Source organism: Carcharodon carcharias, chromosome 19 (assembly GCF_017639515.1).
Source record: "Carcharodon carcharias isolate sCarCar2 chromosome 19, sCarCar2.pri, whole genome shotgun sequence".
NCBI lineage: Eukaryota > Metazoa > Chordata > Chondrichthyes > Lamniformes > Lamnidae > Carcharodon > Carcharodon carcharias.
Window position 1 is genome coordinate 88,236,123 of NC_054485.1, and position 14,117 is coordinate 88,250,239.

The 14,117-nt window shown below is 41.8% G+C and overlaps 1 protein-coding gene across 1 annotated transcript in view; it reads left to right on the forward strand.

The window, feature by feature from the left end:
- The first annotated feature begins 851 nt into the window (after positions 1-851).
- LOC121291270 (complement C4-B-like) overlaps positions 852-14,117 on the forward strand; it is a 99,478-nt gene continuing 86,212 nt past the window's right edge. Inside the window, exons 1-5 of the mRNA XM_041212340.1 lie at positions 852-943; positions 7,957-8,149; positions 9,081-9,261; positions 11,264-11,334; positions 12,146-12,231. Coding sequence (XP_041068274.1) covers positions 852-943; positions 7,957-8,149; positions 9,081-9,261; positions 11,264-11,334; positions 12,146-12,231 — 623 coding nt within the window. The remainder of the gene's footprint in view (positions 944-7,956; positions 8,150-9,080; positions 9,262-11,263; positions 11,335-12,145; positions 12,232-14,117) is intronic.

Consider the following 14,117-nt stretch of genomic DNA (forward strand, 5'->3'; position numbering starts at 1 on the left):
TAAAATCCAGAAGAGCAAATTGGGGATTAAATTTACCTTACATGGTCAAATACAATGAGAAAACTTTTGGCGTTCATATGAAACAGCTGGAAAGGGCGTTTTAACAAAAACGCTAACCTATGAAATAAGTAATTTCTAGAACTCCAAGTAAAACAAGCAAGGAGGTGGGTAGGCAGGAGGTGGCGGGGTGAGGAGAGACTTGCCTTTCTTTCAAGGTCACAGGGCCCCCCAAAGCGCTCTAAAGGTCAATGAAGCACTTCCGAGGCGTAATGACTGCTCTCATTAAAAAACACATGGCTACCAATTGGAGCACAGTGAGCTCCCATAAACAACGATGAGATAATAATCGGATGATCTGTTTTATTGTGATGTTGGTCGAGATATGTATTGCACAGGAGACCGGGAAGACTCCCCTATTCTTGTGGAAGTGGTGAAATGGGATCTTTCCCGTCCAGCCGAAAGGGAAGATGAGACTTAGCTTCAATATCTCGTCTGAAGGAAAGCACGTCTGACATTGCAGCGATAATGCAAGGGGAGGGGTTCATTTTGTGTAGTGGCATCGTTAAAAGCGATTCTTTACAAATCACGTCAGAGTGCAACATAATTTGGAAATAATTGCAATTTCTGTAGTGGCAATTTGGAAATTTCTGTTATGTTCCTTTAGATATTTTATGAATAAAGTATATTTTTTGTAAAAAAGGAAACTTCACTAAATACATTAGTTCGTTAAGGCAATGGAGAGATATTGACAATGTCAAAGACATATCACAACGGTCCTCAGACAGCATCCTTAGGGATGGTTACAATAACGCATCAGGTTTCAACTTAACACACGTTCATGAAGTTGTGAAATGAAACGTCGATCTCAGTCGCATATTTGCATGAATGTCTCAGTAACTCTCCTTTTGGTAGTCTCTGCCCTTTCATCACTTCTCTGGCCGAAGTCCGCTTTCTCTGTGCTTGTTAAAAAACCGCTAGCCTGACACGTCTTCCTGCTCCGCTGAAAGATTATGGCCGTGAAGGATCCTCTCTGCACGGTCTGCCCGACCTGCTGAACGTTCGCCATCATTTCTTGTGTGTTTGCCGATTTTCATCGCCCGCTGCCTTTGGTTGTGCTTCTTGTTGCAATGCAGCAGCTGTCTGACATTCCAAAATGGATTTTGTGTTTTAATACATTCTCGTAATGACAGAACTAACGTTAAGTCAAACTGCACTTTGATTTCACGAGTTTGCACCCACTAGGACTAACGAAGGTTTCCACTCCTTCAAAGGGAACTGACTGAGCTTCCAGAAATAGAGCACGTCTCCTGGACGTGCGTTATGTGACTTCTCGAATACTGTAATACCACTTGTTTTCTGTAAGAAACAGTTTGGTGAGCGCGGTGCGCTTGTAGAATTGATTTCTTCCAGGTTCCTCAGCACGCTATAGATTCACGTGTAACTTCCCTGAGCCCAAAGACTACAGAAGTTGCAGTAAATTTGTAAGTAGCGAAATTTCCAACCCACTTATAACTGATCATAAGGACAGATTCGGAACACCTCTGACTTGTCAAGAAATCAACCTGGAATAAGCCGGGTTCCCGAGACAATAGAATTCGCTGTATGACCCATGAGTAAACAGCTCCTAACAGACTGCCGCAACACTTGTGAGTTAATCGCACCGCAGTGCCACCTATCCCCCGTTTATGTTACACTATTCATTAGCCATTCGGCTGCTTAACTCTTCTTTCCCGTTCATTTTCAATTATCCCTGGATTAGTTTTCATCCTGGTAATCGCGTTGGTTGTTACACTGCTGAAGAATCATGTATTATAAATTCAAACGAATCCATTACATCACCCATTTCCACTTTTAACCTAAAGTAGGAATAATCATCAACTAGCTTAGCTCCACTTATTTGCGGCGGCTGCCCCAAGTTTTACTGCGTCCCTCAGCACGTAGTCCTGGACATTGGAATGTGCTAGTCTGCAACACTCGGTCGGGGACATCTCTTTGCACTGGAAGACCAACAGGTTTCGGGCAGACCAAAGACCCAGGGCGATTCTTCCCTTTTCACCAGATGTACTGCCCCATCGCACTCCTCAATATGTGCAAGACAGAGGGATTTGGGGGTCCTCGTGCACGAATCACAAAAAGCTGCATACAAGTTCAAGAGGTTATAGGGAAGGCAAATGGAATGTTGGCCTTCATTTCAAAGGGAATGGAGCATAAAAATAGGGAAGTTTTGCTAAAACTATAAAAGGCACTGGTTAGACCATACCTAGAATACTGTGAACAGTTTGGTTCTCCTTATCTAAGGTAAGATATACAGGCATTGGGGGCAGTCCAGAGAAGGTTCACTAGGTTGATCCCAGATATGGAGGCATTTTCTTATGATAAGAGGTTGAGTAGGTTGGGCCTGTATTGGAGATCAGAGGAATGAGAGGTGGCCTTATTGAAACATATAAGATTCTTAGGGGATTTGCCAGGGTAAATGCTGAGAGGTTGTTTTCCCTTGTGGAAGAGTTTAGGATCAAGGGCATAATCTCAGAGTAAGGGGGCGCCCATTTCAAACAGAGATGAGGAGAAATTTACCCTCTCAGATGGTTGGTAATCTGTGGAATTCTTTACAGCAGAGGGCTGTAGAGGCTGGGTCGTTAAGTATATTCAAGGCTGAGATAGACAGATTTTTAATCAGTCAGGGAATCAAGGGTTATGGGAAAAGGCAGGAAAGTGGATTTGAGGATTATTAGATCAGCCATTATCTCTTTGAATGGTGGGGCAGACTCGATGGGCCGAATGGCCTACTTCTGCTCCTACGTCTTTAGGTCTTATGGTCTTATGAATTAGCCACCTCTCGACTCCAGGAGCAAACTTAACTGCAGTTGAAGTCGATGGGGGTGGGGGTACGGGGAGGTGTGGGGTGGGGGGTAGTGGGGAAGCCGCGGGGTATGTACAATAGGCCACAAATTCGATATAATCCATGTCATAATAAACCCCCTAGTTAAAATTAACCTTGCACTACCCGAATAGGCATTCCTCAGACGATTTTTGTTTGTGTCCATCTTATCTCCTGGTGTCGATTGGAGAGCTTCCCATTAACCTGCTCTTCTCACAGGTTGTGTAACCAAACCCTTATCATTGTCCTTATTTAGTAATGACATTTTTTATGTCTTCTGCACTCCAGACATGGGTCAACAGCAAAGATTGTGAAATTACTCAGCCTCATTTTTCCAGTGACTCGCATTCATAGAGAAGAAGGAATTGGCTAGAACTGGCAGGATTCCTGAAAGTGAAAACAATCTTTAATTGTCAGAAATAATCAGGCATTTGGAATTATCTACCATGCAAACAAAAGCTCTAGCCATCCACAAGCATTGGCTTCTCCATCTCTACACAAGAAAGCCAGTGAGTTAAGTGGAATACTTCATAATTTTATCCATGACAGCCGAATGCCTTTGATATTCATCCCAACTAAGTTCATTTGATATAATATTTCTTGTTTTAAACCAGAATAGCAGCAGGTATATTAAGTGAGGCGGATGTATAAAGGGATTGTGGACTTGCTTTTTAAAAAATGTAGGCCGTGATATGCAATTTTACGTTTTGGCATTATTATGCATTATTAAGTAAATGATCATTCACATTTTGCTATGTGATTCCTGCCTGATCCTTTGTTGACGTCAGCTGTAAGAATTCAGAAGCCTGCCCTCTGCTACTTATTTTCCACTCACTGGCAGCGATTCATGTTAAATGCCATGTTACTTATTAGCGCCACTCGACCTCGAACTCACGAAAAAACTCTTGGTTGCTTCATACACTGCTCCCTGTGCATGTGCAATTCATTGCAACCTTCTATGCTTTTTCGCACATGATATTGAACATTGTAACAAAAGCATAACTGAAACTGCATTGCTAGTGACGAACTGATCATTTAACCCAAATTAAAATGATTACAATGAAAATATATTATCACCAGTATTGCATTTCAATCAAACTAGCCTTCTAATCAAAGATGTTAAACGCGAAAGATTAAAGACTAAAGTGGAAACTGCGGTGCAAAGGATATATATTGACATATAGAGACATATTATATATTCATATGTATACATATATATATAGATGAGTTGGCTTATGGAGCATTAAGGAGAAGTTAATAATTATATAGGACCTTTCATGATTTCAGCACGTTACATAGTGCTTTGCAGTTAATTAAACATTTTTGAAGTCTGTCCATTGTTAACATGGCAGTTAATTAAATCCAACCAGATCAATCAACAGCAGTCAGATAAAGGAATAAATAATCTGAAATTAAAACAGAAAATGATCGAAATAATCTGGTGTGTTACATTGTTATGACATGGATGGTGATGAGTGCCAGGCGGGCCAAATTCACAAGTGAAACATGGCTGCGCTATCACAAAGGTATTGCCATTTGAATTTATTACGAACAGATGTGTGCATTTAATTCAGAAGTAATGAGTCCACTAAGACCTTTAGAGACTTTAAAAATTAAATTAAAATATTTATAAACAAAAGAAAAGATTTCAACCACATGCATAGGATTACAGTTACTTAATACTATAACAAATCTTCAAATTCTTAATTAACCTAACTGCCAACTACACACCCCTTTAAAGGCAACAGGTCAAAATGGATTTTAAGTTTAAGAAACTTGCCAATAAGTCACCACAGCACCCACTCGACAGTGGAATTCCAATGACTTTTCTCCAACTTTCCTGGACACAGCAGGCTTTTGCAAAAATGGCTGGAGGTTTCTCCAAGGCTGTTTCACACACTCCTGTTAGATCTTACATGGCCCCCAACGTGGTCTTTCATTCCCCTTTATATATGTTTTTCTCTCTCTTTAACCTGTAAATTCCATTGTTCCTTATGTCTTTGCAAATTTATTTTTTTTTCCATAATATAAAGATCTTTCCTGTTGCCAATATGACCTATTTCCTTTTGGGAAAAATAAACACACTGCTTGACCTTGCTTACCTTTCCAGTTGTAAACATGCTATCATCCCCTTGAAATCCAAATAACTCCTTCACCTATCTAAAAATCCAAATTTCCTTCACAGGTTATATGCTAAGACCTCATCCATGTTTACTCATTAGCATTTCAATTAGCCTTCTACGCCTAACTCCTTTTGATAATTTCCAGCTTTCAGTCTAGCTGACTCCAATTCAATTAAATCACACACAGGCAGAATCACCCATGCACACCCCATAAACCTGCTTTACAATAAACTACAATCATATTATGAAGATTATTATAGTTTCATGACAAAATAATATACTTGTCAAGTGAACTGAAACCCGTGGAATAAAGGGGATAGAAACAGAATGAATACAGAAATTACTCAGTTTCAGGAAACAGGGAATAGTGGTGAACAGTTATGTTTTTATTCGGGACTGGTGGAAGGGAAAGAGTGGAGTTCCCCAGAGGCCGGTAAGAGAACCATTGCTTTCCTTGATCTCTATTAATAGCCTAGGTTTGGATTTACAGGAGACAATTGCAAAATTGTCAGGTGTCACCAACTTGAGGGTGTTGTGAACCATGAGGTGGATAGTGATAGGCTTCAAGAAGACGTAGACAAATGAGTGGAATGGGCAGACACATGGCAGGAATGTGCAAAAGGAAGGACGAGGAGATACAGCATAAAATAACGGGTGCAATTATAAAGGGATAGGGGAACAGAGAGATCTGGGCATAGATGTGAACATTTTTTAGAAGGTGGCAGGGTAATTTGAGAAATTGGTTAAAAGGGCACAGATAATTCTGGGCCTGAGAAGTAGAGGTGTAGAGTAGAAATGCAAGGAGGTTATGTTGAACTTTATGACACGCTAGCTCAGTCTCAACTGCATTCTCCAATTCTGGATGCTACAGTTTAGGGAGGGTTTAAAAGCTTTCGAGAGAGTACATAAACATTTACAAAAATGCATCAAGGATGAGGGACTTTCTTACATCGATAGATTGAAGAAGGTGAGGTTGTTCTCCTCAGAAAAAGAATCGGTTGGGAAGAGACTTAATAGAGCCGTTCAAAATCATGAGGGTCTCGAGACAGTAAATAGAGGGAAATTGTTCCCATAAGTAGAAGGCTCCAGGACCAAGGGACACTTAGGGAAGATAAATTGAAGAACCAGAGGCGACATGAGGAGAAACTTTTCTTTCCTTCATGCAGTCAGTGTTTAGGGTCTGGAATAAGCAGCCTGAGAGTATGATAGCGGTATATTCATCGGCTTTCAAAATGAAATACACTATAAAATGAAATACACTAGGCATTGCCACTGGTCTAGTAATGGCAAGGCCTAGTGTATGGCTTGGTAGACCCAGATTCGAACCCGACCATGGCAGCTGGCGAAATGTGAATTTAATAAAACGTCGATTGTGGTAAAGTTGTTCCCGAAAGAGAACGGACAATCTGCCACCCTTACCTCGTCTGTGCATGACTCTTAAGTGGCCTAGCAAGCCCCTCGGCTCTCAAGGGCAATTTGGGATGGGCAATAAATGCCTGGGAGGCCCCATTCCCGTAAACAAATAAAAAAAATAGAAGGAATGCAAACGGAAAGTCAAACTAAAGAAAAACATTAAGTTGACTTTGCTCTCGCGCTGTGGCTGAAACATGCAGCAATGTAAATAAGTAACTTGAAATCAATATTATTGCCGAAATATATCTACAAAAAATTGCTGCAGCACAGTCAGGTTGACACGGAGAGATCATTTATCCAGCTTTCCCCTTGCCTGCATGGTTTGGGCCAATTTTTACAACAATGGGGCTATTGCTCTTTCTCCTGTGGTGCTCTGTGTTTATATCTCCAGCCGAACAATCACCGTCGTAAGTATGCTGTGTAATGTGATCGCTTAAAGCTGCTTCTAATCACACAATATGAAGAGTAACGTCAATTTGGGTTATATTCCTCCTTCTGAAAAGATATAAGGGTGCTCATCTATTCCTCTACAGATGCAAACTCTTAGTTACGTCTTCCCAAATGAGCACAAGGCATTGGGTTGTTCCAAATCAATTGGATTTCAGGTTAGAGTTTAAACTGAGGTCCAGAGTGCCCAGTTAGCAGGATGTGAACGTACACCAGGTAGTATTTGAGGAGGACCAGGCGAGTTCTGCGCAGGGTCCTGACCGGCAATATTCGCCCCTCTTCTGAAAGCACTACAATATGTTATATGGTCCGTTATTTCCTGTTTGTGGAATCTTCATCTGTGCACATGACCTGCTGCAATTCTCTGCAATACAGGATCGACTGCACTGCGGAAGTACTTTATTGATTGGCTGTGAATTCGGGGGTCCTTATAAGCGCCATCTAAATGCAAGACTCCCTTTAATTTCTCTTGCTGATCTGGCAGCTCTTAGCTCCAATAGAATCTGAACAATACGATTAGCCTAAATGCCTCGTGTTGTCGATCCAAAGAGGTCACTTTCCATTATTAGTGAGAACACAGTCATAAGACTGGAAATGTTACATAATCTTCCTAAGGCGGAGTTGTTGTACTTGTTCTGTTGGACTGGCGCAATTGCAATGTGGGTTTATTGCGAATCGATTCCGATTCGAACTAATTAAAACATAACGTTACCGAAAGCGAAAACATGATTGAAGATAGTGCAAATCAGCTGTTCACTTATACCATAGTTATATACCAGCTAATCCTGCAGTTACCAGTCTGAGATAAAGATTTGTTGAAGGTACTAGGCAGCCAGCTGAAAATCGAGCTTTACAAAGACTGAACTTAATGGTGGAGAGGTTGGACAATGTAGGGCTATGCTCCGACCGGAGTTCTCCATGTTGTAAGTCCTAACCTTAGCGCAAGAATCATGCAAACCCTATAAAAAGGCTGAAAACGTAGGGAGCGCATGGGGAAATTCGCCGCCATAATTCTCTGTGTATGTGTGTGTTCTTCAGTGAAGAGTTCCACGTTGCAAGTTGGTTGAAGCATACTTAACTTGTCAATTTTCCTAGCTACTTAATTACTGCTCCCAACATTATTCACGCCGGGGTGGAAGAGACTGTCGCCATTCAGCTGGATGGAGCAGCAAAGCCTGTTAAAGTCAAAGTTTACTTATTCGACCTCTTGACTTACAATCAATGTTCAGACGAAGTTGTTTTTGAACTAAATGCTGCGAATAACTACCGTCAAATTAAAAATATAATCGTAAGTAGCAATATGTTAACATATTAAAGTGAAACGTAACCACATGTTCCATTTGGATACTTTTACATATTATTTTAGCAAAGTGTACAATTTCACTGCATTACAAAGTCTGAGGTCGTTACTATGTTGATGTTACTCTGCCCTCATTCGCGATGATGCACTAAATGAGAAAACAAGCAAAGGACATTGGTTACTTATTTGGAAAGCTTGATGCCGTTGGCAGGCACCTCTGCCGACCACTATGTGAAGGATCCTTGAATTTGCAAACACTAAAGGATATAGTACTGCACTGGAGAAACTATTATCTGTGTTCAAGATATTTAATAACACTATTCCATGAATTTAATCGATTTAGTTCCAGCTGCCAAAATAATTTTCTGGCATAATAAAGACGAATTCATACGGATGGTATCATGGATACAGTGACTTGCATTAGCTGTCTAACATTAATATTATAAGCTGCGAAGAGCACAGGGCCCATATTCTAAATGCAGTGGGAGCTCATTTCAAATTAAATCACAATTAAGAAAGATGGTGCTCGCACAGGAACTAATGCTTTAGTCATTTCTACCATTATTGAATGAACGCTAATCTCCAATGGCTTTCCCAATTCGGAAGTCAATGTGGGGAGTAAATGTTACCTAATTCGAAAATTAAGGAAGCAGCATTACTTACCATGCCTTAGAAATTGGTTTATTGTACATATTAGTGTCATCTGACCTGGAGATGGTGACATACTGGCTAGCCGAGCTAAGCATGTGACAAGTTATTGGCCAGATGTGCCACCTGTTGATGATATCTGCTGCCCTTGCTGTAGTATATTGCCTCTGATAACGTCACACAATGAATAGGCCATGATGTGACTCAGCGAAATATATAAGCGAACTAGCCAGTTGTACCACTATTGACCTCCAATGTGTCAAACCCACAGGCCATTCCTGATCGTATCGAGAAAGCTAATATTTGGTTACGTAAAGAGAAATACGTTTCTCTTGCTGCTGAATGCCCAGAACTGTTTTCAGGAAGGAGAATGGTTCCCATCTTGCTGTCATCTAAAAGGGGCTATATATTCATTCAGACTGACAAACCTATATACACCCCCAATGAAAATGGTGAGTAATATAATGATGCACATGTTTCAATATTTGCATTAATCTAAGAGTATCCAGAAGGAAAGCCAAAAGCTGCTGCTATCCCTGTCGGCTGAGTGGATTAGGCTCTGCTCCCTTTGCCCATCTGATAATGAAAACTTTGCTACCTTTGGGCACCAAGAAGTAACACTTCTTAATATTTCTTAATATCATAGTCAATTGCAGCATTATCAACTGGCACTTTGTAAAGTTAACACTCTTGTGAATTGCTGACTGAATGCAATGATAAATCTTGTATTTGCTGAGTAAAAATCTGAACACATAAACAACGACTGTCACATTTACCTTCACGCGGGTGCGAATGCTGTCTTCTATGTTAGATTTTCACTAGGCATTTTACACAGTGACTTAACAGGTAGGATGCTGTAAAACTAATTTACCTCACTGAATTCATTACGAATAAATGTAGAATATAATCAATCATACACCTAGCCAGCATAGCAGGAAGCCATTCGGCCCGTCCTGCCTATTCCAGCTCAATGAAAGTTTTATCCATTGAGACCCACACGCCCCTCTTTCCCGTCTCCCTTAATGCCCCTACTCTCCACATCCGCTCCCCTTTTTTTGTAAGTGCATATCCAATTCTCTTTTGAAAGTTTCAATTTAATCTACGCCCATCACTTTTTCAAGCAGTGCATTCCGGACCATGAAAACTCGCTGTGCGAAACAATCCTTCACATCTGTCCGTAGATTCCTCTGTCAGCGATCTTACCTCCTTACCATCTACCAAACCTGTCCTTACCTTGCTCTACTCCAAGGAGAACAATCACAGCTTTTCTCGTCTTTCCGTGTAGCTGAAATCCCTCATCCCTCGTACCATTCTGGAATATCCCTTCTGCTTTCATTCCTAGGCCTTGAAATTGTTCTTAATACGCGGTGCCCCGGAAGTGTACACAATTCGGCAGCTCAGTTTAACCAGAGGTTTATAATATTCAGCATGACCTTCTCACACGCGTTCTTGGCTCTAATCATGAAGCCGAGAATGTTGTAAGCTTTTTAGCGGCCTTATTAAGTTGTCCTGCCACCTTCTAATGTCTGTTTATTATGTTAACTCCTCCAAGCCTCTCTGCTCCTGCGCACCCTTCCAAATTGTACCATTTCGTTCACGTAGCCTGGCCCACTTCTTCCTTCCAAAATGCATCATTTGACATATCTCTGCATTAAATTTAATTTGCCACTTGTCAGCCCAATTCACAGGTCTTCCTGAGTCCTCCTCAGTCCCAACCACCACCCCCCTCCCCCAGCGCACCTCATGATTTTCAGTTCTATTCTCTTGCATAGAAAGAGAGACGTTTAACCAATCAGATATCACCAGCTTTACATTTTTGACGAAATCCCAAGTTTCTCCCAGTCAGTTCTCAATATTTCCATTACGCTCACCTTATGTGACGCACTAAACGTGTTACAGTTACTCTGTACCGGGTCTCACATGCAGGAATATCAGGCCAGTGACCAGGAGCTTGGTCAAAGAAACGGCGTTTGAAGGGGCGGCTCATAGGAGGAAAGAACGGCAAGGAGGAGGGCAGGCATTTAGGGAAGCAATTCTCGAGCCTAAGTAGTTGGAGGCGTGGCCACCACAGAATGAAACCCGGAATGCTCAAGGAGCCAGAATTGGTGGAGCGCAGAGATCCAGGAGATGCAGAGCATCTAGTGATCTGAGGCAAGGGCGATTTTGGACGTAGAAATAAACGGTCTCAGTGACTGTGCGGATGTGTGGAAGCCGCCCTATCGCTCCTAAAATAAGACAGGCTCCTAAATAAGATAGATTCCTTGTTAAAATGACGAAGTGACAGTTCTCCAGCCCAGCGATTACAAACGCTCAGCGTTTCTCACGGTGACATGGTATACTGAAGCTCATTTTTTTCTAGCTCAGTTAATTCTATGGTTCATTCAAATGCACTTCCTTTAATCTTTAAAGATCAAAGTGCTGAGTGGAGTCCATTCGTTTTATTTTACATTATAGTGTTTTACAGGATCTTTACACTCGATCACTATATGAGACCAGTGAAGGAGATTGTGAAAGTAACTATATACGTAAGTGCATTTGGGTTTTCGCTTACATGCTCTTCAACTATACTTTATTAATCGGAAAAATGGAACAAACACCATTACTTCAATTTCCAATTGATGATCTTTATTAGCTTTGTTGTTCTATTTCATCAGTAGTCAGTAGCATTCAACATATGTTAAAAATGATAGTGTTAATGATCTTAACTTATGTCTGTGCAGAATGGAACGAGGCATCTCGGATCACATATTATGTTCTCCTCTAGTTTACGGTTATCAATGCATTAAATAACAGAAATAATTACAAATGTGACGTTGTTTCGGATTCCCAGCTATTTTCTGCATGCCGACTAGCTTTTTTAAGCAGATATTTAACATGTTGATTTATCGAATTTCACTATCAACTTTATTCCTCTAACAATGGCATCTGAACCAATATAGATCTAATATGTAGTTTGGCTTCCATCGAACAATTGCTGGGTGGGGTGGGGGGGGGGGGGGGTGGTGGGGGGGGGGGAGGGGTTGCGGGGGATGTTGGGGGTTGGGGGTGGTGTGTGGGTTGGTGGGGGCTGGGGGTGGGGTGGGGAGTTCTCCTAGTTCCACCACCGGAGCTACGGCAGAGACCGAGGACCACAGTTTTGACGATTGCTGCACTTAGCCGATCGCTGTCCAAGTGACAGTGAGGTATGGGAGAATTCCGCGGAGATTCGACCTCTTGGTCGTCAGGTAAGCAAGATCTAATATGGCCTTGCGCGGACTCAATTGTCGAGCAGGAGCAGCTTTGCGAACGGTGACCGAGGTTAAGCCCAAATCTGAATGCATCGAATTTCCCTGTTAGAACTCCAGAAATATGCAGTTCCCCAGCTTTCTCCTGAAGTCAGGAATCGGGGACGCTTCGAAAATAAAGATTCCAGATATCGCCAAGTGAGTACTAACAATATTTCAGGAACAAAACTTTTAGCTGGGTAAGAGTGAATGTCTATCTTTTGAACGCTTCCACTTGTTTTATTTTCAAAACGAGAACGCGCCGGTTTCTGTAGGTTTGTTGCTCGGTGAACATCGAGCCTGTTGCTAGAAATGTAAGGCAGAAGGAACCTTCTAACAAGCTGTTCTCTCCAGGCTGCAAGATTTCTTGCCAAGTTAAACATTAACAGCTGATTCAATCGTTACTAGTTATACGATTTCGTCACCATATTGTGGAGACCGGAAATCTAAACTAAACGATTGAAGTTGGCCTAACCACCGTATGCAGCTTCATCAATGACTTTCCCTCCATCAGAAGGTCAGAAGTGGGCATGTTATCTGATGACTGTACAACATTCAGTACAATTCACGACTCAGATCCTGAAGCCAGCCGTGCCTGCCCGTAGCAAGACTCGGACAATCTTCAGGTTTGGCCAATAAGTGGCAAGTTACAATTACCCAGGCAAATAAAATGAAACAGCAAATAAAATGCAACAACTTCCAAACCCGCGGTCTGTGCCATCTAGAAGGACAAGGGAAGCAGGCACACGGGAACACCACCCCTTGCAAGTTCCCCTCCAAGCCGCTCACCATCCTGACTTTAACCAATATCGCTGTACCTTCGCTGTCTAAATCATGGAACTCCCTTCCCAAAAGCACTGTACGTGCATCTACACCACATGAACTACAAGGGTTCACGCAGGCGACTTCCCAACACCCGGTTGAGCGCAATTATGGGTAGGCGACGAATGCTGGTCTTTCCAGCGGCCCTTGTATCCCTTCAGCAATTAGAAAAGTGCGCAATTTGGAAGTTATTACAAAGGTTATACCGCACATAAACAGGCCAATTGGCTCGCTTGCCTGTCAGAAGGGTTGGCAGAATAAAAAAAACAGCATTTAACAGCTAAAAAAATTGAGGCAGAAATTAGCATGAGAGAAAGCTAATTTGAAATATAAAAACAGATATCATGAGTTTCTACAGGTATTTATAAAGGGAATGAATAATTAAAGGGAGAGTTTGCCCTTTAGAAAATGATCCAATGGAGTCTCCTCACATTCCATATTCTTCATTTTTGCCTGCAAGCATATATTCATATTCACCTTTCTCTCGTAAGCCTGTCTGTACGCACTCAGGTACACACATGCACACACATATGTATGTGTATATGCACCATCCTTCAACAGTTGCGCCTAATGTGAAGTGGGTGCATGCGCAGTTCTGTGAGTAAGGGCAGTTCAGGTTTTGGGTCCAGTGACAATGAAGGAAGAGTGGCATAGTTCTGTGTCAGTACCGCATGTGACATTGAGGGGAACCCGATATTCCTATGTATCCGCTACCCCCGCCTTTCTAGTTGGCAGAGGCCGCGGTTGTGGCATGTGGTGTCGGAATAACCTGGGTGAGCTGCTGCAGTGCACCATGGAGATGGCACACACTGCTGCCATTATGAGCTGCTGCTGGAGTCAGTGAATATTTAAGGTGGTGGAAGGGGCGCCCATCAAGCTTTGCCGAGCTTCTGGGCCATTGTTGTGAAATTAGGTGGAACCGTACGGCAATGGAGAACCGTACAGAGTGGCAGACATTTATGGAGATATTTCATAACATTCAGCAACAATGTATTCCAATAAAAAAGGAAGACTCTAAGAGAAGGTTGCATGGTCGATTTCTAACTAAGGAAGTTAAAGTTAGTACCAAATTTGAAGAAAAGAATGTACAATCCTGCGAAGATTAGTGATAGGTCAGAAAGTTTGACAGAATTTTAAAAAACAGCAAACTACGGCTAAAAAAATTAAGGAGGGAGAAATTAGCACATGAGAGAAAGATAAATAGAAATATAAAACAGATATCA